At 47.4% G+C, this 26,691-nt stretch overlaps 6 non-coding genes and 1 gene segment (V, D, J or C); 6 read left to right on the top strand and 1 right to left on the bottom strand.

Moving 5' to 3' along the window:
• Nucleotides 1-291: 291 nt before the first annotated feature.
• trnan-guu lies at nucleotides 292-365 on the bottom strand. The gene has a single exon. It is a non-coding gene; the product is annotated as a tRNA-Asn (tRNA).
• Nucleotides 366-3,381: 3,016 nt separating this feature from the next.
• trnav-uac lies at nucleotides 3,382-3,454 on the top strand. Its single transcript has one exon. It is a non-coding gene; the product is annotated as a tRNA-Val (tRNA).
• Nucleotides 3,455-3,946: 492 nt separating this feature from the next.
• trnav-aac lies at nucleotides 3,947-4,019 on the top strand. The gene has a single exon. It is a non-coding gene; the product is annotated as a tRNA-Val (tRNA).
• Nucleotides 4,020-6,050: 2,031 nt separating this feature from the next.
• On the top strand, nucleotides 6,051-6,123 carry trnav-uac. The gene has a single exon. It is a non-coding gene; the product is annotated as a tRNA-Val (tRNA).
• Nucleotides 6,124-6,610: 487 nt separating this feature from the next.
• Nucleotides 6,611-6,683, top strand: trnav-aac. The gene has a single exon. It is a non-coding gene; the product is annotated as a tRNA-Val (tRNA).
• Nucleotides 6,684-22,389: 15,706 nt separating this feature from the next.
• On the top strand, nucleotides 22,390-22,997 carry LOC119960118. The segment is given in 2 exon segments: nucleotides 22,390-22,435; nucleotides 22,553-22,997. Coding segments are annotated over 2 exon segments (450 nt in total).
• A 3,282-nt stretch (nucleotides 22,998-26,279) lies between these two features.
• On the top strand, nucleotides 26,280-26,352 carry trnar-acg. Its single transcript has one exon. It is a non-coding gene; the product is annotated as a tRNA-Arg (tRNA).
• Nucleotides 26,353-26,691: the final 339 nt, after the last annotated feature.

The raw sequence follows: 26,691 nt of genomic DNA on the forward strand, positions 1-26,691 counted from the left end.
TTGGAGCTTTGATATGAGCTTGGCTGGGATTATGGTGTTGAAGGCGGAGCTGCAGTCAATAAATAGGAGTCCTTGTTTTCGAAATGCTCTCGGGATGAGCGTCGGGCCAGGAAAATGACGTCTGATGTGGACCGGTTGCAACGGTATGCAAATTGAAGTGGGGCAAGGCATTCCAGGAGTATGGAGGTGATGCGCTTAATGATCAGCCTCTCTAACCCGCTTGGTCTGCTTTCAAAGCCAGCGATTTAGCCCTGTCTTAAACAGATATCATCCAGGAGTGGAACAACAATTCGTTTCTGGGTGGGATCGAACCACCAACCTTTCGGTTAACAGCCGAACGCGCTAACCGATTGCGCCACGGAGACGACCACAGGATCACAACTCTGTGCATTTCAACAGTGACCGCCAATCCTCTGATTGCCAGGGACCGAATGAGAATGCTGGCAATATTGGTCCCCTGAGGCAGTGCGGAAAATATCTGGAAGGAGCGTACACATGGTCCCGCGGGCATGGACATTTGTGAGACGTGGAATCATTACAGGCCCGTGGATTTTACAGAACTCACTTGGACAGCACCGCACTTTCGTTGAAACACGTCCCTTATCTGGGAACCTCCATAACAGAAAGCAGGAAATGTCAACATAGATTTGATGTATTTTCGATCAGAAAGTCGATGTTCCGCTGAAGACTACTGCGGGCTCAGACTCATTGGCATAAGGTCGACCTAAGTTAACGGTCCTGGAAGATTTTATTATCCCCACATCTGAGAACTTCCATTACTGCTGCTCGGAAGTGGATATTCCAAGCTTAAATTTACTGTGCATCGCGACATGCAGATTAATCTCACGAATCCGAAACGGCTTCTCTATTGACCTATACAAGGACAGAGACGGCAATGCAATTGTGGAGAAATAGACCTGAGTATTTTTCTGAATCCAGATCAAACCATCCTCCGGTACTGGATTGGAAAATACTCTCTGAGGCTTCCGTACGTGGTTGTAGCTGCTTTGTGACACTGTGCTCATTGCACAGTAATAGACCGCTCCATCCTCCACACTGAGCGCGTTTATATTGAGATAACCATTCTTTTTAGATTTGTTGGCAGCCGCCAGGTATCGTCCCGAGATCTCCTCTTTCTTCATCGTCAATATGTTAATGATAACCAATCTCGGCGGCTGTGCCGGCTTTTGCTGATACCATCGCATGTGGTACATCCGATCTGTATATCCGCAATCTAACTGCACTGAACCACCTTCTGATTTCTAACCTGTCCCGGTTTTTATGAAAGGTGATGGTGAAAGACGAACTTTGTTGTCCTGTCGACAAATGCCGCCTGACTACCTGAGATGGTGCAGTACTTTTGGCGTTCTCCGCAGATGTTAGATTGATTTTCGATGGCAATGACAGTATGCTTTGGCTCTTTTCGCGGGGCGCGTTGGTCTAGGGGTATGATTTTCGCTTTGGGTGTGTCGCTGTCGCAATTTGCGAGAGGTCCCGGGTTCAAATCCCGGACGAGCCCTTCGATGAGGTTTTCCGTTGGTCAAGCCGCATGTTTTCTTTATTTCTTTGCGGCGTAGACGGCGGGATTCCTTCACATTGGGTTTGCTTCGAGAAGCTGAGTTCAAACTGCATGGAACCAATACGTTCCCGAGAAGCTTGTGTGGCATTCACATTTCTATTGACTAATTCTGGTGGACTCAGACAGCTCTTTGTCCCTTTCATTTTATCAGTTCAACAACTTCAGACTGTGAACTCTCACTTCCCCCTCCACCACATGTTTTTTCCATCAACTTATCATCCCTTCCATTGATATGTTTTACCCTCAGCATCGCCCCCCTCCCACCAGCCCATACCATCCTACTTCAGCAATCTGATCCCTGTTTGTAGTTGTTCTCTGACGCACTGCTTACCTTTGTTCTGCCATTAACACATTCTGACCGCTTGATGCGCCATCAGCACCTTTCATAGCCTTGATTAGCCTCATTTACATTCCCTTTTTCTTTCTGCCCGAGACATTTTCGTCATTTCCCACCTATTGCTAGCCCTCTATCGAGGCCCAATACAGCACTCCACCACCCCGACCCCCACCCCGCACCCACAATCGTCTGAATCTCCAATTCCAGTTCTCCAGCTTTGACAAAGAGTCCACTTGACTGGAAACGACAGCTGCCATTTCGCTCCCCAGAGGCTGTCAGACCTGCTGAGATTATCCAGTATTTTCTGTTTTTGTTTCCGTTTGAAGCATCCGCAGTAAGTTGCATTTGTCACACATTTAGACATGTTTGAGATGGTGATTAAATGTGTTCATTTGTAAATCGCTGAAATTCTGTTGTGGATGAACTAGCTGCTAATATCCGAGCTGTGCCAATATATGGAAACTCTTCACCTCTCATTGCCTGCAGAAAATTCAGTGCTTGGGCCTTAACGTTCAATTCAGTTTGATGGCTCATGTGAGACGAAATCTCATAGTCCTGGAACACACGAGATTCCGGCAGCATTCAGGAAACAGAATTATTTTGTGCCCAATAATTGTGCAAACGTTTCTCACACGTGCCTATTCAGAGGATGGGGGCTGTTCCTCGGCGTTGTGCTGAGCCACATGGGAACATTGCAGCAGGCCAAGATCGGACATGTGGACATGAGAGCAGGACAGTGAGTTGAAATAGCAAGCGCCAGGAGAGTCTGCCAGCAGCTTGTCGATGGAGCGAAGGTGTTTTGCAAAGCGGTCACCCTGTCGGCATTTAGTCTCTCCAATGCAGAGCAGATGGCATTGGGATCAGCAAATGCAACAGGCCAGATTGAAGGCTGTCTGAAAGTAATGTGCGCTCAAAGGGACAGACACAAACAATACTGTAACTGACTTAGAGGATGTGCCAGAGACTTAACTGAACCAGCTTTGGGAAAGAAAAAACGCTCTTCCTCATGGAGAAACAGGAAAAGCCAGTGTGGGAATCCAGGCCCAATGTTGATTTGCAATTACCCCTCCTTTCTTCTACATGAACGGTATTTAGGCTGCAGCATTTTACACACCAAAACACAAAGAGGTCAAATATAAGAAGCACATAATTGTCAATTCTTAAACTCAACTCAAGCATTGAATAACGAAACAAATATTGTGTAAAGTCGGTTGCTTTTTTCTGTAGGATTTCAGAATGCTGCATTAATAATAGAAGAGAGCATTTCGCCGTTAGTGATTTGCTGAACAAATTCTTCAGCTCAATATAGGTTCTTCTACTGGCTTGTAAGTTTAGACATCTGTTTTAAAGAAATCGACGTGTTCTTGTGAGAAGTGACATGGCCTCTCAGCCAAACCATGCGAAGCTGTAACAAGGCAGTTGAGTTGAAGGTGACACAGGTCCGTTGGCGTTTGCGCTGCCAGCTGTTTCTGTAGTGTAGTGGTTATCACATTCGCTTTACACGCGAATGGTCCCCGGTTCGAAACCGGGCAGAAACATCTGGTGTTTCCAGTTTAGTCTATCGATAAATATTACCTCAATCTCGTAACTGGTCTTCATCATCGAGGAATAGCAAAAGCTTGCAACTCCTGTGGGCCAGTGGCGCAATGGATAACGCGTCTGACTACCAGGAAGTTCCAGGTTCGACTCCTGGCTGGCTCGCAGTTCCTAATTTTGGCGTCCCCTTTAGTTCAGTGGGTTGGACAGCTGGTTCCCGATGCAGAGCAAAGTGAGCAAGACATCATCAATTCTCGTTTCAGGTCTGGTTGCTTATGAAAGCCCTGCCCTCTCAATTTAACTTCAAGCAAAACATAACTTATCTCCAGTTCAGCAAAGTTCAATATCTGATCCTTTGATAAGTTGAGACATCAGTTTTAAAGAAACGGCTCCTTCCAATAAGTTACATGGCCTCTCAGCGGAACCATTAGAAGCTGCAACAGTACATTGAGGTTCAACATTGCACCGGGCCACTGATTGCGGTGCTGCCAGCAGTTTCTGTGGTGTAGTGGTTATCACATTCGCCTAACACGCGAAAGGCCCCCGGTTCGAAACCGGGCAGAAACATCGCGTGCTTCTCATTTTGTGTGACGAATGTTTGCACAAAATACCTTTCAACCTCAATCTCGCACGTTCGAGGAACATGAGATTTGGTCTCTCATGAGATATTAAAATTCCTGCAACAAAGTCAGAAATACGGAATATTCAAGATGCCAGGGGAAGAAAAGCCTTCCCTATTTTGCCACGATTCGGATATTAGCAGTTTGTTCATCCACCACAAAATCTTTGGGTTTACAGATGCAGATGAACATATTTAATCACCATTTCAAACATGTTTAAATGTACGATAAAAGCAACTTACTGCGCATGCGTCAATGGGAAAGAAAAACAGAAAACACAGGACAGTCTCAGCAGGTCTGACAGCCTCTGTGGAGAGAGATGGCAAGTGTCGTTTCGAGTCTGGGTAACTCTTTGTCGAAGCTGGACAACTGGATCTTTGGTCAGGTGTAGACTGGCGGAGTGTGTGGGGGAAGTGGGGGTGGGGGGGGTGGGGGCGGTGGGGGGGGGGGTGGGGGGAGGGGGGGAGGGTGGGGGGGGGGGTGGGGGGTGGGGGGAGGGGGGAGGGTGGGGGGGTGGGGGGAGGGGGGAGGGTGGGGGGGAGGGGTGGGGGGGGGTGGGGGGGGTGGGGGGGGTGGGGGGAGGGGGTGGGGGGGGTGGGGGGGGTGGGGGGGGGGTGGGGGGGGGGGGGTGGGGGGGGGTGGGGGGGGGGGTGGGGGGGGGGTGGGGGGGGGGTGGGGGGGGGTGGGGGGGGGGTGGGGGGGTGGGGGGGGTGGGGGGGGGTGGGGGGGGGGTGGGGGGGGGTGGGGGGGGGGGGTGCGGCGGGGGGGGGGGGGGTAGGGGGGGGAGGGGAGCGTGAAGCATTGGGCCTCGTTAGACGGCCAGCGATAGGTGGAGAATAACAAGAATGTGTTGTGCTGAAAGAAAAAGGGAATGTAAATGTTTCTATTCAGTGTTAAGAACGGTGCTGATAGAGGCGATAGAAGATTAGAATGTGTTAATGGCAGAGGACAATGAGGAACAAGGGGCGGATTTCCCAAGACGGATGCGATTGGCTAGGGGAATGGGGAGGGGGAGGCAATGGAAGAGGAAGACATATCAATGGAAGCAATGAAAATAGATTGATGGAAATAAACATGTGGTGAAGTGGGAAGAGTGATTTCACGGTGCGAAGTTGTTGACCGTACTGTAAAATCCGCAAGGCTGTACCGTGCCAATTCAGAGGCTGGGGGCTGTTCTTCGGAGTTGTGCTGAGCTACATGGGAACATTGCAGCAGGCCACGATCGGACATGTGGACCTGAGAGCAGGACAGTGAGTTCAAATAGTAAGCGACAGGAGAGTCTGCCACCAGCTTGTCGATGGAGCGAAGTTGTTTTGCAAAGCGGTCACCCAGTCGGCATTTAGTCTCTCCAATGCAGACTAGATGGCATGTGGATCAGCAAATGCAACAGGCCAGATTGAAGGATGTCTGAAAGTAATGTGTACTCAAAAGGACAGACACAAACGATATTGTAACTGACTTAGAGGAAATGCCAGAGACTTAACTGAACCAACTTTGGGAAAGTAAAACGGTCTTCCTGATGGAGAAACAGGAAAAGCCAGTGTGGGAATCCAGGCTCAAAGTTGATTTACAATTACCCCTCCTTTCTTCTACATGAACGGTATTTAGGCTGCAGCATTTTACACACCAAAACACGAAGAGGTCAAATATAAGATACACATAATTCTCAATTCTTCAACTCAACTCAAGCATTGAATAACGAAACAAATATTGTGTAAAGTCGGTTGCTTTTTTCTGTCGGATTTCAGAATGCTGCATTAATAATAGAAGAGAGCATTCCGCCGTTAGAGATTTGCTGAACAAATTCTTCAGTTCAATATAGGTTCTTTTACTTGCTTGTAAGTTTAGACATCTGTTTTAAAGAAATAGACGTGTTCTTGTTAGAAGTGACATGGCCTCTCAGCCGAACCATGCGAAGCTGCAACAAGGCAGTTGAGTTGAAGGTGACACAGGTCCGTTGGAGTGTGCGCTGCCAGCTGTTTCTGTAGTGTAGTGGTTATCACATTCGCTTTACACGCGAATGGTCCCCGGTTCGAAACCGGGCAGAAACATCTGGTGTTTCCAGTTTAGTCTATCGCTAAATATTACCTCAATCTCGTAACTGGTCGTCATCATCGAGGAACAGCAAAACTCTATAACTGCTGTGGCAGTGGCGCAATGGATAACGCGTCTGACGACGAATCAGGAGGTTCCAGGTTCGACTCCTGTCTGGTTCCTAGTTTTGGCGTCCCCTTTAGTTCAGTGGGTTGGACAGCTGGTTCCCGATGCAGAGCAAAGTGAGCAGGGCATTATCAATTCTCGTTTCAGCTGTGGTTGCTTATGAAAGCCCTGCCCTCTCAATTTAACTTCAAGCAAAACATAACTTATCTCCAGTTCAGCAAAGTTCAATATCTGATCCTTTGATAAGTTGAGACATCAGTTTTAAAGAAACGGCTTCTTCCAATAAGTTACATGGCCTCTCAGCGGAACCGTTAGAAGCTGCAACAGTACATTGAGGTTCAACATTGCACAGGGCCACTGATTGCGATGCTCCCAGCAGTTTCTGTGGTGTAGTGGTTATCACATTCGCCTAACACGCGAAAGGCCCCCGGTTCGAAACCGGGCAGAAACATCGCGTGCTTCTCATTTTGTGTGACGAATGTTTGCACAAAATACCTTTCAACCTCAATCTCGCACGTTCGAGAAACATGAGATTTGGTCTCTCATGAGATATTAAAATTCCTGCAACAAAGTCAGAAATACGGAATATTCAAGATGCCAGGGGAAGAAAAGCCTTCCCTATTTTGCCACGATTCGGATATTAGCAGTTTGTTCATCCACCACAAAATCTTTGGGTTTACAGATGCAGATGAACATATTTAATCACCATTTCAAACATGTTTAAATGTACGATAAAAGCAACTTACTGCGCATGCGTCAATGGGAAAGAAAAACAGAAAACACAGGACAGTCTCAGCAGGTCTGACAGCCTCTGTGGAGAGAGATGGCAAGTGTCGTTTCGAGTCTGGGTAACTCTTTGTCGAAGCTGGACAACTGGATCTTTGGTCAGGTGTAGACTGGTGGAGTGTGTGGGGGAAGTGGGGGTGGGGGTGGGGGGGTGGGGGGGTGGGGAGGGGGTGGGGGGTGGGGGGGGGTGGGGGGGGTGGGGGGTGGGGGGGGGGGGTGGGGGGGTTGGGGGGGGTGGGGGTGGGGAGGGTGGGGGGGTTGGGGGGGGGTGGGGGTGGGGAGGGTGGGGGCGGGGGAGCGTGAAGCATTGGGCCTCGACAGACGGCCAGCGATGGGTGGAGAATAACAAAAATGTGTTGGGTCGAAAGAAAAAGGGAATGTAAATGTTTCTAATCAGTGTTAGGAACGGTGCTGACAGAGGCGATTAGAAGATTAGAATGTGTTAATGGCAGATGACAATGAGGAACAAGGGGCGGATTACCCTCCTTTCTTCTACATGAACGGTATTTAGGCTGCAGCATTTTACACACCAAAACACAAAGAGGTCAAATATTTAAAAAAACATAATTGTCAATTCTTAAACTCAACTCAAGCATTGAATAACGAAACAAATATTGTGTAAAGTCGGTTGCTTTTTTCTGTAGGATTTAAGAATGCTGCATTAATGATAGAAGAGAGCTTTTCGCCGTTAGAGATTTGCTGAACAAATGCTTCCGTTCAATATAGGTTCTTCTTCTGGCTTGTAAGTTTAGACATCTGTTTTAAAGAAATAGACGTGTTCTTGTAAGAAGTGACATGGCCTCTCAGCCGAACCATGCGAAGCTGCAACAAGGCAGTTGAGTTGAAGGTGACACAGGTCCGTTGGCGTTTGCATTGCCAGCTTTTTCTGTAGTGTAGTGGTTATCACATTCGCTTCACACGCGTATGGTCCCCGGTTCGAAAGCGGTCACCCAGTCGGCATTTAGTCTCTGCAATGCAGAGAAGATGGCATTGGGATCAGCAAATGCAACAGGCCAGATTGAAGGATGTCTGAAGTTAGTGTGTACTCAAAAGGACAGACACAAACGACACTGTAACTGACTTAGAGGAAATGCCAGAGACTTAACTGAACCAGCTTTGGGAAAGAAAAAACGGTCTTCCTGATGGAGAAAAAGGAAAAGCCAGTGTGGGAGTCCAGGCTCAGTGCGGAATTACTGTCAGGCCTCCTTTCTCATACATGAACGGTATTTAGACTGCAGCATGTGACACACCATCCGGTATGGAACCTTTGCTATTTTGAATTAATCCTGCCGTCTGCGCCGCAAAGAAATGAAGAAAACATGTTGCTTCATCAACGGTCAACCTCATCAAGGGATTTGAACCCGGGACCTCTCGCAAATTCCGACAGCGAGACACCCAAAGCGAAAATCATACCCCCAGACCAACAAGGGAGCATCTGAAGCATGCTGATATTGCCATCAAAAGTCGATCTAACATGTGCGGTGAAACTACTGCAACAACTCAGGGAGTCAGGCAGCATTTATAGAATTTACAGTGCAGAAGGAGGCCACTCGGCCCATCGTGTCTGCACTGGCTCTTGGAAAGAGCGCCATGCCCAAGGTCAACATCTCCACCCTATCCCCATTACCCAGTAACCACACCCAACACTAAGGGCAATTTTGGACACTAAGGGCAATTTATCACGGCCAATCCACCTAACCTGCACATCTTTGGACTGTGGGAGGAAACCAGAGCACCCGGAGAAAACCCACGCACACACGGGGAGGATGTGCAGACTCCGCACAGACAGTGACCCAAGCCGGGAATCGAACCTTGGACCATGGAGCTGTGAAGCAATTGTGCTATCCACAATGCTACCGTGCTGTCCATTTGTAAGTTTAGTGGTGAAGAAAGGCAAAGCTAGGCATCATAGATCTAAACGGCTCAACAAGGCTTCCTCAACAGGACCTTCCAAACCCAGGACCACTACCAGCTGGAAGGTCGGGGGTTGCAGATGGTCAAGGAACGCTGTCACCTCAAATTCCACCCCCAATCCACACACTACACCCATATGAAACTATAATCACCTTTCTTCTGGAGTTACTGGGTCAAAGTTCAGGTGAACAGCAAAGATGTGAATGTTAGGTGTATTGACCATGTTACAAAACTGTTCAGTCCTGTCCAACGATGTTCAGGTTAGGTGGATTATCCATGTTAAATTCCCCCTCAGTGTGAGGGATATGCAGGTCAGATGATGTTACGGAGATAGAGTCGGAAATGGATAGGAGTAGAGTGCACATTTAGTAAATCGGGGGTAACACGATGGGCTGAATGGTCTCCTTCTCCACTGCTGGCATTCCAAAATAAATACTGGCCCAAATGGTGTTGCTTGCAACCCAGGACAGATTAAATCGCAAAGTCGTTATCTGGTATTTAAATAAATATTTTATTTCCACGAGGAATAGTGATAATGTGGGACTTTATCACATGCAGTGCCTACGGTGAGTAGTGGCTAAGATTTTCAGGCGTGGGCGAAAATAATAGACGGCTGTTCTGAAAGATTGGGAATAGGCTATGTTGGGGGAGGGGTTGATGAACGCCAGTATCAGCCCAATAGGTCAAATGGCCTGTTTCTGGGTTAACAAATTCAATGTGATTGCATCAAGTGTTATTCATCCACCCTCAACCCCCCACATGGCGGGTATTATTTCATGTTGCAGATGTTGCCCTGGCGAGCCAGCAGGTCACCCAATCTCCGCCTAGGCTGCTGGCGATGGAAGGCTCCTCCGTCACCATGAACTGCAGCACCAACATCTTGCTGAGTTTCGTACAGTGGTACCGATATCGTCGAGGGGGGAATCCACGACTGCTGGCCACCTCCAAGGGCAGCGCGGTGCCAACAGAGAGAATAGGGGCTACCCTCCACCGAGCCCAGAAACGCAGCAGTCTGACCATCCGAGATATCACGGGGACGGATACAGCCAGCTACATCTGTGTAGTCATAAGCACCGTGCTGCCACCTGAGGGAGAGACAATACAAAAACTCTGAAAGAGTAGAGCAAGTATCAACATGAGAAAGCAAGGCAGCTTGTCCTCTCTGACTATCACACTAAAAGGGAAAATGTAGAGAATGGGCCAGTTACTGTCTGTAGAGGATTGAACATCTGTTAGTTCCATTAATTACCATGTCCATACCATTGGAACTGGCCGAGGTCTACTCTCTACACCCAGTCAATATTATTTGGTAATAAAATGGCTGTAATGAGGAATAACTTTTCCTTCGCAAACTCCACTTCCATTAGTTATGCCATACTTGGAGTGTAGTGTTCAATTCTGGTCGCCACACTACCAGAAGGATGTGGAGCCTTTAGAGAAGGTGCAGAAGAGATTTACCAGAATGTTGTCTGGTATGGAGGGGATTAGCTATGAGGAGCGGTTGAATAAACTCGGTTTGTTCTCACTGGAACGACGGAGTTTGAGGGGCGTCCTGATAGAGGTCTACAAAATTATGAGGGGCATAGACATAGTGGATAGTCAGAGGCTTTTCCCCAGGGTAGAGGGGTCAATTACTAGGGGGCATAGGTTTAAGGTGCGAGGGGCAAGGTGTAGAGGAGATGTACGAGGGAAGTTTATTTACACAGAGAGTAGTGGGTGACTGGAACTCGCTGCCGGAGGAGGTGGTGGAAGCAGGGATGATAGTGACATTTAAGGGGCATCTTGACAAATAGATGAATAGGATGGGAATAGAGGGATACGGACCCGGGAAGTGTAGAAGATTGTAGTTTAGTTGGACAGCATGGTCGGCACGGGCTTGGAGGGCCGAAGGGCCTGTTCCTGCGCTGTACTTTTCTTTGTTCTTTGTTCTTTTTATTAATTTCCTTATCTTTCTTTCTATTTTGCTACCAGATTTCCAAGTCTATTATCTCCGAATTTGCAGATGATACAGCGTTGGGTGGGAGGGTAAACTGTGCAGAGGATGCATAGATTCTCCAGCGGGAGTTGGACAGGCTCAGTGAGTGGGTGTATGAATGACAGATGCAGTATATTGTGGATACACGTGTGGTTACAAATAGGAAGACAGATTATTGCATGTATGTGTGTAAATTGAGAGAGGGAGCGACTCATCAAGACCTTATTGACCACATCGCTGAAAGTAGGCACAGGGGTACAACAGGCTGTAAAGAAGGCAAATGGTACGTAGGCCTTCATAACCAGAGGATTGGAGTATAGGAGTAGATGTGTTTCACTGCAATTGTATTGGGCACTAGTGAGGCTGAACTCGCCCGTTTTGATGTCCTTATGTGAGGAAGGATGTTCTTGCTAAGGAGGGAACAAAGGTTGACCAAGCAAATTCCTGGGATGGAGGGACTCTCATATGAGGAGAGACTGCGTCATTATGGATTAGATTCCTTTGCATTTAGAGGGGATTAGGCTGGGTAGATTCAGAAAGAGTGTTCGCGATGATGGACGAGTCCTGGACTCGGGGTCAAACTTTGAGGACTGAAGTGAGGAGAACTGTCTCCTCCCAGAGAACATAGAAAATACAGCACAAAACAGGCCCTTCGGCCCACGATGTTGTGTCTTAGATTAAGAACAAATTAATCTACACCCCATTATTCTACCCTAATCCATGTACCTATCCAATAGCCGCTTGAAGGTCCCTAATGTTTCCGACTCAACTACTTCCACAGGCAGTGCATTCCATGCCCCACTACTCACTGGGTAAAGAACCTACATAGAACATAGAACGATACAGCGCAGTACAGGCCCTTCGGCCCTCGATGTTGCACCGACATGGAAAAAAAAACTAAAGGCCATCTAACCTACACTATGCCCTTATCATCCATATGCTTATCCAATAAATTTTTAAATGCCCTCAATGTTGGCGAGTTCACTACTGTTGCAGGTAGGGCATTCCACGGCCTCACCACTCTTTGCGTAAAAAACCCACCTCTGACCTCTGTCCTATATCTATTACCCCTCAATTTAAGGCTATGTCCCCTCGTGCTAGCCACCTCCATCCGCGGGAGAAGGCTCTCGCTGTCCACCCTATCTAACCCTCTGATCATTTTGTATGCCTCTATTAAGTCACCTCTTAACCTTCTTCTCTCTAACGAAAACAACCTCAAGTCCATCAGCCTTTCCTCATAAGATTTTCCCTCCATACCAGGCAACATCCTGGTAAATCTCCTCTGCACCCGTTCCAAAGCTTCCACGTCCTTCCTATAATGAGGCGACCAGAACTGTACGCAATACTCCAAATGCGGCCGTACCAGAGTTTGGTACAGCTGCATCATGACCTCATGGCTCCGGAACTCAATCCCTCTACCAATAAAGGCCAACACACCATAGGCCTTCTTCACAACCCTATCAACCTGGGTGGCAACTTTCAGGGATCTATGTACATGGACACCGAGATCCCTCTGCTCATCCACACTACCAAGAATTTTACCATTAGCCAAATATTCCGCATTCCTGTTATTCTTTCCAAAGTGAATCACCTCACACTTCTCCACATTAAACTCCATTTGCCACCTCTCAGCCCAGCTCTGCAGCTTATCTATGTCCCTCTGTAACCTGCAACATCCTTCCGCACTGTCTACAACTCCACCGACTTTAGTGTCGTCTGCAAATTTACTCACCCATCCTTCTGCGCCCTCCTCTAGGTCATTTATAAAAATGACAAACAGCAACGGCCCCAGAACAGATCCTTGTGGTACGCCACTCGTAACTGAACTCCATTCTGAACATTTCCCATCAACTACCACTCTCTGTCTTCTTTCAACTAGCCAATTTCTGATCCACATCTCTAAATCACCCTCAATCCCCAGCCTCCGTATTTTCTGCAATAGCCGACCGTGGGGAACCTTATCAAACGCTTTACTGAAATCCATATACACCACATCAACTGCTCTACCCTCGTCTACCTGTTCAGTCACCTTCTCAAAGAACTCGATAAGGTTTGTGAGGCATGACCTACCCTTCACAAAACCATGCTGACTATCCCTAATCATATTATTCCTATCTAGATGATTATAAATCGTATCTTTTATAATCCTCTCCAAGACTTTACCCACCACAGACGTTAGGCTCACCGGCCTATAGTTACCGGGGTTATCTCTACTCCCCTTCTTGAACAAAGGGACCACATTTGCTATCCTCCAGTCCTCTGGCACTATTCCTGTAGCCAATGATGACCTAAAAATCAAAGCCAAAGGCTCAGCAATCTCTTCCCTGGCTTCCCAGAGAATCCTAGGATAAATCCCATCCGGCCCCGGGGACTTATCTATTTTCACCTTGTCCAGAATTGCCAACACTTCTTCCCTACACACCTCAATGCCATCTATTCTAATAGCCTGGGTCTCAGCATTCTCCTCCTCAATATTATCTTTTTCTTGAGTGAATACTGACGAAAAGTATTCATTTAGTATCTCGCTTATCTCCTCAGCCTCCACACACAACTTCCCACCACTGTCCTTGACTGGCCCTACTCTTACCCTAGTCATTCTTTTATTCCTGACATACCTATAGAAAGCTTTTGGGTTTTCCTTGATCCTACCTGCCAAAGACTTCTCATGTCCCCTCCTTGCTCGTCTCAGCTCTCTCTTTAGATCCTTCCTCGCTTCCTTGTAACTATCAAGCGCCCCAACTGAAACTTCACGCCTCATCTTCACATAGGCCTCCTTCTTCCTCTTAACAAGAGATTCCACTTCTTTGGTAAACCACGGTTCCCTCGCTCGACCCCTTTCTCCCTGCCTGACTGGTACGTACTTATCAAGAACATGCAATAGCTGTTCCTTGAACAAGCTCCACATATCCAGTGTGCCCAACCCTTGCAGCCTACTTCTCCAACCAACACATCCTAAGTCATGTCTAATGGCATCATAATTGCCCTTCCCCCAGCTATAACTCTTGCTCTGCGGGGTATACTTATCCCTTTCCATCACTAACGTAAAGGTCACCGAATTGTGGTCACTGTCTCCAAAGTGTTCACCTACCTCCAGATCTAACACCTGGCCTGGTTCATTACCCAAAACCAAATCCAAAGTGGCCTCACCTCTTGTTGGCTTGTCAACATATTGTGTCAGAAAACCCTCCTGCACACATTGTACAAAGAACGACCCATCCAATGTACTCGAACTATATCTTTTCCAGTCAATATTAGGAAAGTTAAAGTCTCCCATAACAACTACCCTGTTACTTTCGCTCTTTTCCAGAATCATCTTCGCCATCCTTTCCTCTACATCTCTAGAACTATTAGGTGGCCTATAGAAAACTCCCAACAGGGTGACCTCTCCTTTCCTGTTTCTAACCTCAGCCCATACTACCTCGGAAGAAGAGTCCCCATCTTGCATCCTTTCTACCACCGTAATACTGTCCTTGACTAGCAGCGCCACACCTCCCCCTCTTTTGCCCCCTTCTCTGACCTTACTAAAGCACCTAAACCCCGGAACCTGCAACAACCATTCCTGTCCCTGCTCTATCCATGTCTCTGAAATGGCCACAACATCGAAGTCCCAGGTACCAACCCATGCTGCCAGTTCCCCTACCTTATTTCGTATACTCCTGGCATTGAAATAGACACACTTCAAACCACAGACCTGAACACTGCCGCCCTCCTGCGAAGTCAAAACTGTGCTCCTGACCTCTCTACTCTCAATCTCTCGCACCCCAAAACTACAATCCAGGTTCCCATGCCCCTGCTGAATTAGTTTAAACCCCCCCAAAGAGTACTAACAAATCTCCCCCCCAGGATATTGGTGCCCCTCAGGTTCAGATGTAGGCCATCCTGTCTATAGAGGTCCCACCTTCCCCAGAAAGAGCCCCAGTTATCCAGAAATCTGAATCCCTCCCGCCTGCACCATCCCTGACATCCCCCTATATCTTCCACCATTCACCTTAAATTTATGTCTCCTTGTAATGGTTTGTTCCACCCGGGGAAAAGGTCTCTGACTGTCTACTCTATCTATTCCCCGGTCATCTTAAAAACCTCTATCAAGTCGCCCCACATCCTTCTCCGTTCTAATGGGAAAAGGCCTAGCACCCTCAACCTTTCCTCATAAGACCTGCTCTCCATTCCAGGCAACATCCAGAGAGTGGTGAATCTGTGGAATTCGCGACTATAGAAAGTAGTTGAGGCCAAAATGTTGTGTAATTTCAAGAAGGGATTAGATACAGTTCTTGGGGCTAAAGGAGTAGGGATGTGTTATTGCAATTGAATAGGCATTGGTGAGGCCACACCTGGGCTACTGTGTCCCCTTTAGATATCCTTATCTGAGGAAGGATGTTCTTGCTATGGAGGGAGGGGAGGTTGACCAGGCTGATTCCTGGGGTGGCGGGACTGTTGTATGAGGAGAGACTAAGTCATTATGCTGGGCATTGCCCCGCTGTCTCTCCCCCCTCCTCCCCCTTCCAGAAAGTCTGATCTAAAGAGGGACTGGAACCTCCACTCAATTGTCTCCTCTGTCCTGCAGGCACCCTGACTGAATCAGCAGCCATTGACCAGCCAGAGGTAGAGCTGAGTGTCCAGCAGGGAGGCAGCGTCACCATCACCTGCTCCTACACAGGGGTGCGGAGAGCTTGCCTGTTTTGGTGCCGGGGCCCCCTCTCCCTGGGGGGGAGCCTCCAGTACATTCTCATCCGCTGCACAGATGGATTCAGTGACAGTGCCGGCTACTCCAGGAGCCGCTTCACCTCGTCCCTGACCAAAACCTACAGAGTCGTCAGTCTCACAGTCTCCCAGGTGTCGGCCGCGGACTCCGGGATGTATTTTTGTGTCTTAAGCACACAGTGGTGCATTCAGGGAAACAGACTGTACATAAACTGAAGGTGCTTCTCCCAGACAGCGAGAACTCTGGACCACATGTGTAATCCCAATGCCCAGTGTCAGTGTGTGGGCCTGTTGTAATGGTCCAGCGTGGACACGGGGATAGACAGGCAGACAGACAGGCAGATAGATTCGCAGACACTTAGAGAGAGCCACAGACACAGAGAGATTCAGACACTTAGTGGGATTTAGATACTTAGAGAGATTCACAGGCACTGAGAGAGATTGAAAGACACATAGAGAGATTTACAGACACTTAGAGAGAGACACAGGCACTGAGAGAGATTCACAGACACTGAGAGAGATTCACAGACACTTAGAGAGATTCACAGACACTTAGAGAGAGTCACAAACACTGAGAGAGAGTCACAGAAACTGGGAGAGAGTCACAGACACTTAGAGAGAGTCACAGAAACATAGAGAGATTCACACACACTGATAGAGAGTCACAGACACTTAGAGAGAGTCACAGAAACATAGAGAGATTCACACACACTGAGAGAGAGTCACAGACACATAGAGAGATTCACACACACTGAGAGAGAGTCACAGACACATAGAGAGGGTCACAGACACTTAGAGAGATTCAGACACTGAGAGAGAGTCACAGACACTGAGAGAGAGTCACAGACACGTAGAGAGAGTCACAGACACTTAGAGAGAGTCACAGACCCTGAGAGAGAGTCACAGACACTTAGAGAGAGTCACAGGCACTTAGAGAGAGTCACAGACACTGAGAGAGAGTCACAGACACAGAGAGATTCAGACACTTAGAAAGATTCACAGACACACCGACCGATGCGTTAACACACTAAACAGATATATGGTCACGACACAGATGGATATGTAGACACACCAACTGATGGATTATCAACCGAAGGAGATTTGGAGGGGATTTGTGAAGAAGTCCTTTTGTCCCATGGGGTACAGGGAGATTGGAAGCCACTGAATGAATGGCTGACAGAGGAGGAATCCTCACCACATTTAAGAAGTATTTCAAACGCCATAGCAGATAAGGTTAAGGGGAAATGCTGGAAACAGGAATTCAGAACGGATGGGTGTTTGATGATCCCTAACCATAGTTCTTGTCACAACATCTGACGAAGGAGCAGTGCACCGAAAGCTTGCGATTTCACATCAACCTGTTGGACTTTAACCTTGGGAGACTTCTCTGTCTGCAGCCTGAAACCCCCCCCCCCTTGCAGTGTCGAGTGGAGAGCGGTAGATGGCGCCGTCGCCCATGGATTTGTGGCGTCTCCACCCGCCCAATCCATCGCGCGGTGGATTAACACCAGCGATGTGTGAGTGTCGATATGGCGATTATTTTCTTTTATGAATTTAGAGTACCCGATTCATTTTTTCCAATTAAGGGGCAATTTAGTATGGCCAATCCACCTACCCTGCACATCTTTGGGTTGTGGGGGCGAAACCCACACAGACACGGGGAGAATGTGCAAACTCCACACGGACAGTGACCCAGAGCCGGGATCGAACCTGGGATCTCAGCGCCGAGAGGCTGCAGTGCTAACCCACTGCGCCACCCGTCTGCTCTTGATGTGGTCATTATCAACAATGAGAATGCGCTGGATTTGTTTAACAGAGACTTAGCTGACACTGACTCTGCATTGATGAGGATGTGGTCGAGTGTTGACAGTGTCTCCCAGTTCTGGCAGCCAATAGTGTGTGTCTTGTCAAACCCGCCCTCTCTGTACAAACCCTTGCGAGTGGAGGATGAGGATCCATCGATCTGCCCAGTGCTCTGTTCTGTGAGTGACTGGAGGGAGGCATAGAGGGGTGTGCCTCAACACAGGCTCTAGGAGCATGGAGTCAGTCCTAACTCTCAGTGTCTTTCTTCCCTTCTTAACCTGTGAGTAGATGGATATTTTCAAAGAATTTGCCACCTGTCTGTTTTGCATTAACCGCTCCTTGAGGAGTTACACAAACTGGATTCACCTCACTTTAATGTTTGCTTCTTCACTATTACAGGTATCCAGGCGGAAGTGGTGTTGACCCAGCCTGAGGCAGAGACGGGGATCGCAGGGAGTACCCTGACCCTGTCCTGTAAGACCAACGGGTTTGACCTTGGGGACTACGACATGTACTGGTACCGACACATTCCCGGGAAGGGCCTGGAATGGTTAGCTTATTACTATTCTGAAAATGACAAGAATTACAATCCAGCCCTTGATGGACGAGTTACTGCTTCCAAGGACCTTTCAAACAACATATTCTCCCTCTCTATCAGGACATTAACAGTAATAGACAAAGCTACTTACTACTGTGCACGTTGGCACAGTGAGACAGGTCACGTCCAGCCCTGTGCAAAAACCCACAATGAGGAAATGTGGTCATTTCCCGCAGTATCTCACAGCAATCACTCCACCATCCATATCATTTCATAGAAACAAATCGACCAGCTGGAGTTGACGGTTTAGTTTCAAAGAACAAAGAAGAATTACAGCACAGGAACAGGCCCTTCGGCCCTCCAAGCCTGCACTGATCCAGATCCTCTATCTAAAACTGTCGCCTATTTTCTAAGGATTTGTATCCCTCTGCTCCCCGCCCATTCATGAATCTGTCTAGATACATCTTAAATGAAGCTATCGTGCCCGCCTCTAGCACCTCCGCTAGCGATGCATTCCAGCCGCCCACCACCCTCTGCGTAAGGAACTTTCCATGCATATCTCCCTTAAACTTTTCCCCTCTCACCTTGAACTCGTGATCCCTAGTCATTGACTCCCCCACTCTGGGAAAAAGCTTGTTGCTATCCACCTTGTCTATACCTCTCATGATTTTGTAGACCTCAATGAGGTCCCCCCTTCAACCTCCGTCTTTCTAATGAAAATAATCCTAATCTACTCAACCTCTCTTCATAGCTAGCGCCCTCCATACCAGGCAACATCCTGGTGAACCTCCTCTGCACCCTCTCCAAAGCATCCACATCCTTCTGGTAATGTGGCGACCAGAACTGCACACAGTATTCCAAATGTGGCCTAACCAAAGTCCTATACAACTGTAACATGACCTGCCGACTCTTGTACTCAATACCCCGTCCGATGAAGGCAAGCGTGCTGTATGCCTTCTTGACCACTCTATCGTTTGTATGTTTCGCTCTATTTCGATGCAACTTTTGCCTCCCCACCCTAATAACGCCCAGCTGTGGGGAAGATGTGCTCAGCTTTGGGGAGCCAATAAACAAAGTATAGTCATTTTAAAAAAACAAATTAGGGACAGAGGGATTTGTGGACAAATCATTCACCCAGAGAGTTGGGAACCTGAACCTCTGCCTTGAAGGCAGGGTTTCAGGTTGCATGGACATTTGAAACATCATAGTGTATAAGGCTATCCAGTGTTGGGAAATAGGATTAGAGTAGAGAGTGTTTGATGGTCCCCAATCACAGCTATTCTCTTGGCAGCTATCTGCTCAATCTAGAAGATGCTCAACAGGAACGTCGAAAGGCACACGAGGCAAACCGTTCAGAACCATCGCCACTGCCATCTAGAAGGACAAGGGCAGTAGATACCTGGGAACAGCACCAACTAGAGGTTCCCCTCCGAGTCACTCACCAGGGGGACTAATAATATTCCCCAGACTCTCCACATAACTGCAAAATACAAGGTTTGTTGGCACAGTTGGGATACGGAATTCCCGAGCTAAATGGATGGTGGAGCAGATTCAGCAATAACTTGCATTGAATATTAAATATACGGTTGAACAGGTCAATTTTGTTGCCGGAGTGGGGTCTAATGCCCATCGAAGTTTACTTGTGTATCTCTGACAGATACAAACAGTAATTTTGATCTGACTGTAATTTTAACACCAAGCCGCATTAAAACATTCGACTAACACAGACGTGCACCAGTCACTAAAGGAGATTTAAGTTCCTGCTGGTATTGTTAACTGGAACATTAGGAATGTGCTTCAAATCGCTTCATTTAGCAATGGGTTATTGCTGACCTTATGTAACAGAGACTTTGCTGGGGCTCGCTCAGTATTGATGAGGATGTGGTCGTGTGTTGACAGTGTCTCCATGTTCAGGCAGCCAATAGTGTGTGTCTTGCCAAACCCGCCCTCTCTGTACAAACCCTTGCGAGTGGAGGATGAGGATCCATCAACCTGCCCAGCGCTCTGTTCAGTGAGTGACTGGAGGGAGGATAGAGGGGTGTCTGCCTCAACACAGGCTCTAGGAGTATGAAGTCAGTTATATCTCTCAGTGTGTTTCTATGCGTCTTATCCTGTGAGTTGATGGATATTTTCAGAATTTGTAAAGTCTCTGTGTTCCATTAATCTCTCCTTAGAGAGTTACAGAAACTGGATTCACCTCACTATAATATGTGCCTTATCCATTTTACAGGTGTCAAGGCGGAAGTCGTGCTGACCCAGCCAGAGGGAGAGAAGGGGGTCGCAGGCCAATCACTGACCCTGTCCTGTAGAACCAGCGAGTTTGACCTTGGGAGCTACTCCATGTACTGGTACCGACACAGTCCCAGGAAGGGCCCGGAATGGTTAGCTCGTTACTATTCTGAAAATGACAAGAACTACAATCCAGCCCTTGATGGACGAGTTACTGCTTCCAAGGACCTTTCAAACAACATATTCTCCCTCTCTATCAGGACATTAACAGTAATAGACAAAGCTACTTACTACTGTGCACGTTGGCACAGTGAGACAGGTCACGTCCAGCCCTGTGCAAAAACCCACAATGAGGAAATGTGGTCATTTCCCGCATTATCTCACAGCAATCACTCCACCATCCATATCATTTCATAGAAACAAATCGACCAACTGGAGTTGACGGTTCGATTTCAAAGAACAAAGAAGAATTACAGCACAGGAACAGGCCCTTCGGCACTCCAAGCCTGCACTGATCCAGATCCTCTATTTAAAACTGTCGCCTATTTTCTAAGGATCTGTATCCCTCTGCTCCCTGCCCATTCATGTATCTGTCCAGATACATCTTAAATGAAGCTATCGTGCCCACCTCTAGCACCTCCGCCGGCAATGCATTCCAGCCGCCCACCACCCTCTGCGTAAAGAACTCTCCACGCATATCTCCCTTAAACTTTTCCCCTCTCACCTTTAACTCGTGACCCCTAGTCATTGAGTTCCCCACACTGGGAAAAAGCTTGTTGCTATCCACCTTATCTATACCGCTCATGATTTTGTAGACGTCAATGAGGTCCCCCCTTCAACCTCTGTCTTTCTAATGAAAATAATCCTAATCTACTCAACCTCTGTTCATACATAGCGCTCTCCATACCAGGCAACATCCTGGTGAACCTCCTCTGCACCCTCTCCAAAGCATCCACATCCTTCTGGTAATGTGGCGACCAGAACTGCACGCAGTATTCCAAATGTGGCCTAACCAAAGTCCTATACAACTGTAACATGACCTGCCGACTCTTGTACTCAATACCCATCCGATGAAGGCAAGCATTCCGTATGCCTTCTTGACCACTCTATCGTTTGTATTTTTAGCTCTATTTCGATGCAACTTTTGCCTCCCCACCCTAATAACGACCAGCTGTGGGGAAGATGTGCTCAGCTTTGGGGAGCCAATAAACAAAGTATAGGCATTTAAAAAAAATAAATTAGGGACAGAGGGATTTGTGGACAAATCATTCACCCAGAGAGTTGGGAACCTGGAACTCTGCCTTGAAGGCTGGGCTTTGAGGTTGCATGGACATTTGAAACATCATAGTGTATAAGGCTATCCAGTGTTGGGAAATAGGATTAGAATAGAGAGTGTTTGATGGTCCCCAATCACAGCTATTCCCATGGCAGCTATCAGCTCAATCTAGAAGATGCTCAACAGGAGCGTCGAAAGGCACACGAGGCAAACCATTCAGAACCATCGCCACTGCCATCTAGAAGGACAAGGGCAGTAGATACCTGGGAACAGCACCATCTAGAGGTTCCCCTCCCAGTCACTCACCAGGGGAACTAAAAATATCCCCCAGACTCTCCACATAACTGCAAAATACAAGGTTTGTTGGCACAGTTGGGATACGGAATTCCCGTGCTAAATGGATGGTGGAGCAGATTCAGCAATAACGTGCATTGAATATTAAATATACGGTTGAATAGGAGCTCAATGCTGTTGACGGGGTGGGATCTAATGCCCATCGAAGTTTACTTGTGTATCTCTGACAGATACAAACAGTAATTTTGATCTGACTGTAATTTTAACACCAAGTCGCATTAAAACATTCGACTAAGACAGACGTGCACCAGTCACTAAAGGAGATTTAAGTTCCTGCTGGTATTGTTAATTGGAACAGTAGGAATGTGCTTCAAATCGCTTCATTTAACAATGGGTTATTGCTGACTTTATGTAACAGACTCTTTGCTGGGGCTCGCCCAGTACTGATGAGGATGTGGTCGTGTGTTGACAGTGTCTCCCTGTTCAGGCAGCCAATCGTGTGTGTCTTGCCAAACCCGCCCTCTCTGTACAAACCCTTGCGAGTGGAGGATGAGGATCCATCAACCTGCCCAGCGCTCTGTTCAGTGAGTGACTGGAGGGAGGGATAGAGGGGTGTCTGCCTCAACACAGGCTCTAGGAGTATGGAGTCAGTCATATCTCTCAGCGTGTTTCTATGCGTCTTATCCTGTGAGTTGATGGATATTTTCAGAATTTGTAAAGTCTCTGTGTTCCATTAATCTCTCCTTAGCGATTTACAGAAACTGGATTCACCTCACTATAATATGTGCCTTATCCATTTTACAGGTGTCAAGGCGGATGTGGTGCTGACCCAGCCAGAGGGAGAGAAGGGGGTCGCAGGCCAATCACTGACCCTGTCCTGTAGAACCAGCGGTTTCGACCTTGGGAGCAACTACATGTACTGGTACCGACAGATTCCCGGGAAGGGCCCGGAATGGTTAGCTTATTACTATTCTGAAAGTATCAATAATTACAACCCGGAGCTTGGTGGACGAGTTACTGCTTCCAAGGACCTTTCAAACAACATATTCTCTCTCTCTATTGGGAAACTGACAATAGCAGACAGAGCTACTTATTACTGTGCTCAGAGACACAGTGGAATGTATCACACTCAGCCCTGTGCAAAAACCCTGAATGAGGAAATGAGGTCATTCAATCTGATCATCAAACAGCAATCACTCCACCGCTGATATAATTTGTAGAAGCAAATTTCCGTGTTGGAGTTGAATCTTCTGACTCTTTATAACGTTTGCCTCCCCGCTCAAATAGTGACCAGCTGTGTCGAAGATGTGTCCCATTCTGGGGAGCCCAGAAATATTGTAAAGTGATAGAACAAAAAAGAAATCGCAATCGGCAAATTAAAGACATATGTGTTTACCGAGCAACCTGTAGGTGGATCTGCATTGTTACCAGCCAGGATACGGACCACGTGTTGGCGAATGGTATTCAAATCAGCGCCTAGTTTCATTTGATTGATTGATTTGATTTATTGTCACATGTACCGAAGTGCAGTGAAAAGTATTTTTCTGTGGCCGAGTGATCGTACACAGTCCGTACATAGTAGACAAAGTGAAGAATCCACAGAGTACATTGACTAATGGTACATCGACGAACAGTGATTGGTTACAGTGCGGAACAAGGGGCCAAACAAAGCAAATACTTGAGCAAGAGCAGCATAGGGCGTCGTGGATAGCGTTCTTACAGGGAACAGATCAGTCCGAGGGGGAGTCGTTGAGGAGTCTTGTAGCTGTGGGGAGGAAGCTGTTCCTATGTCTGGATGTGCGGATCTTCAGACTTGCATTTTTCTCTGCATTTTGGTCAATGCCCACCCGATAGGCTGAATGGCCTCTTTCTGAACCGTAGCCTCACAGACAATGACAAGCCGGGAATCGAACCTGGGACCCTAGAGTGTGTGAGTCCACACTGTGCTCCCGTGCTGCCCTTACAAGCCACATAGTTGAAGGGGTTGGCAACAGGCCTATCAGAGATGTACACATCCCATTAATGTACATGCGTTTGTTTCTCAAAGTGGAATATAAAGCCCTATGTTATCACAGTGCTGTACAGTAAGTTGATTCCATTAGGGACATACATTCTTGCTCTTATTATAGATGCGCTGGTACCAATGTGACTGCAGAGCTCGGAGTGTATCCGTCCCATGAAATGGTGAATAAAGTGGCCCATTCCTTCATACAGGAGAACTGATGGCGGTGTTGTAGATTGTGAAAGGGAGGGTAGATGCTGGGAAGCACCTTCCACATGTGGAGACGATCAAAACAGAGGTGTGGTTATTCAACATTGTAAAGAACCAATGCAGAGAGTGTTCCTGGAGGAACTTCCTTGCACAAAGAGTAGCGAGAACGTGGTAGGGTCTCTATGTGAAATGTATTATGGCTGATTATTTGGATGCATTCGTGGGGATGTCAGATGAACACATGGAATCACCACAGTGATATTGGAGGCCATTCAGCCAATCAAAGCTATACCGACCCTCTGAAAGAGCACCCTGACCCCAGGTCCCCACAACAGCCGTATCCCTGCAGCTGCAAATATCCTTTGTGGACATTTAGCTTGACCGCTCCCCCTGCACAACGTTGGACTGTTGGAAACCCTCACAGGCTCTGGGAAAACGTGCAAACTCCACGAGACAGTCACCTGTCATGATATGCAGACATGCAGATAATGATATACACACAGGCACAGGCAGGCAGCTAATGGACACACAGAACAGGACATGACCAATGAGCAGGCAGGACATTCAGGGGTGGTATCTCACTATAAATGGCACGAGGCACTCACACTCCGCCTCTTTCCACTGATGAACATCTACAGAGTGAGTCAGGGTGGATTTACAGTATCACACCTCACTCACGAGCTCGTCTGGTTCAATCAGAGAGTAACCACACTTAGGTTAGGAGAGATTCGAACTCATAGAGAACTGTGCTACAGTTTCAATAAATCAGATTGAAATAACTTCAAGATCTGGAGTACCTTTTCGTTAAAGCTGCATCTAGTTGCAGCCCGTGTTATCGCAGAATACATAACATGACATCATCCAAGGTTGGAATCGAACCCTGGCCCCCAGACTCTGTGAGGCAGCATCGCTAACCACTGAGCCACCGTGACGCCTGATAAGGCAGTAAAGAATAAAATGACATAGATATGGGATAAAGTAGGGAATGTGATGAGGCTCATGTGGAGTATTTTCAGCAACATATTAAATAAGAACTGCAATTGCTCATTCGTCACTTCGAGGTTGCAATGTTATTTAATAAGATTGTGGATGACCATCTGCAGCAAATCCACCATCGTGAACTCTCCCCGATCTGAAGGCTCCTTTTCGGAGGACGGGGGCTGTTCCTCGGCGTTGTGCTGAGCTACACGGGAACATTGCAGCAGGCCAAGATCGGACATGTGGACATGAGAGCAGGACAGTGAGTTCAAATAGCAAGCGACAGGAGAGTCTGCCACCAGTTTGTCGATGGAGCGAAGGTGTTTTGCAAAGTGGTCACCCAGTCAGCATTTAGTCTCTCCAATGCAGAGAAGATGGCATTGGGATCAGCAAATGCAACAGGCCAGATTGAAGGATGTCTTATAGTAATGTGTACTCAAAAGGACAGACACAAACGATACTGTAACTGACTTAGAGGAAATGCCAGAGACTTAACTGAACCAGCTTTGGGAAAGAAAAAACGGTTTTCCTGATGGAGAAACAGGAAAAGCCAGTGTGGGAATCCAGGCTCAATGTTGATTTCGAATTACCCCTCCTTTCTTATACATGAACGGTATTTAGGCTGCAGCATTTTACACACCAAAACACAAAGAGGTCAAATATAAGAAACACATAATTGTCAATTCTTAAACTCGGCTCAAGCATTGAATAAGGAAACAAATATTGTGTAAAGTCGGTTGTTTTTTTCTGTAGGATTTAAGAATGCTGCATTAATAATAGAAGAGAGCATTTCGCCGTTAGAGATTTGCTGAACAAATTGAAATGAAATGAAATGTAATCAAAATTGCTTATTGTCACGAGTAGGCTTCAATGAAGTTACTGTGAAAAGCCCCTTGTCGCCTGTTCGGGGAGGCTGTTACGGGAATCGAACCGTGCTCCTGGCCTGCTTGGTCTGCTTTCAAAGCCAGCGATTTAGCCCTGTGCTAAATAGCCCATGGATTTCATCATTTCAATATAGGTTCTTCTACTGGCTTGTAAGTTTCGACATCTGTTTTAAAGAAATAGACGTGTTCTTGTAAGAAGTGACATGGCCTCTCAGCCGAACCATGCGAAGCTGCAACAAGGCAGTTGAGTTGAAGGTGACACAGGTCCGTTGGCGCTTGCGTTGCCAGCTGTTTCTGTAGTGTAGTGGTTATTACATTCGCATTACACGCAAATGGTCCCTGGTTCGAAACCGGTTAGAAACATCTGGTGTGTCCAGTTTAGTCTGTCGCTAAATATTACCTCAATCTCGTAACTGGTCTTCATCATCGAGGAATAACAGCAGCCAATAACTGCTGTGGGCCAGTGACGCAATGGATAACGTGTCTGACTACGAATTAGGAGATTCCAGGTTCGACTCCTGGCTGGCTCGCAGTTCGTAGTTTTGGCGTCCCCTTTAGTTCAATGGGTCGTACAGCTGGTTCCGATGCAGAGCAAAGTGAGCAGGGCATCATCAATTCTCGTTTCAGCTGTGGTTAATTATGAAAGCCCTGAGGACTTCCGGTTGTGGCTATGACCAGCTAAGTCGCACGTTTGGCTGCTCCTGTTAGGAAGGTGTTTTCGGGCCGATTGGAGGGCCCTTAACGGCGCTGGAACGGCGATTCCCGGTGGGGGAAGGTTCCCAGAGGAGAACCCCGTCAAATTTATGGTCGTCACCCGAAGTGGGGCAGGAAAAAAACCGGCAGCAGCTCCCCGAAAAAAGCGGGGGAAG

Source organism: Scyliorhinus canicula, unplaced genomic scaffold (assembly GCF_902713615.1).
Source record: "Scyliorhinus canicula unplaced genomic scaffold, sScyCan1.1, whole genome shotgun sequence".
Lineage (NCBI taxonomy): Eukaryota > Metazoa > Chordata > Chondrichthyes > Carcharhiniformes > Scyliorhinidae > Scyliorhinus > Scyliorhinus canicula.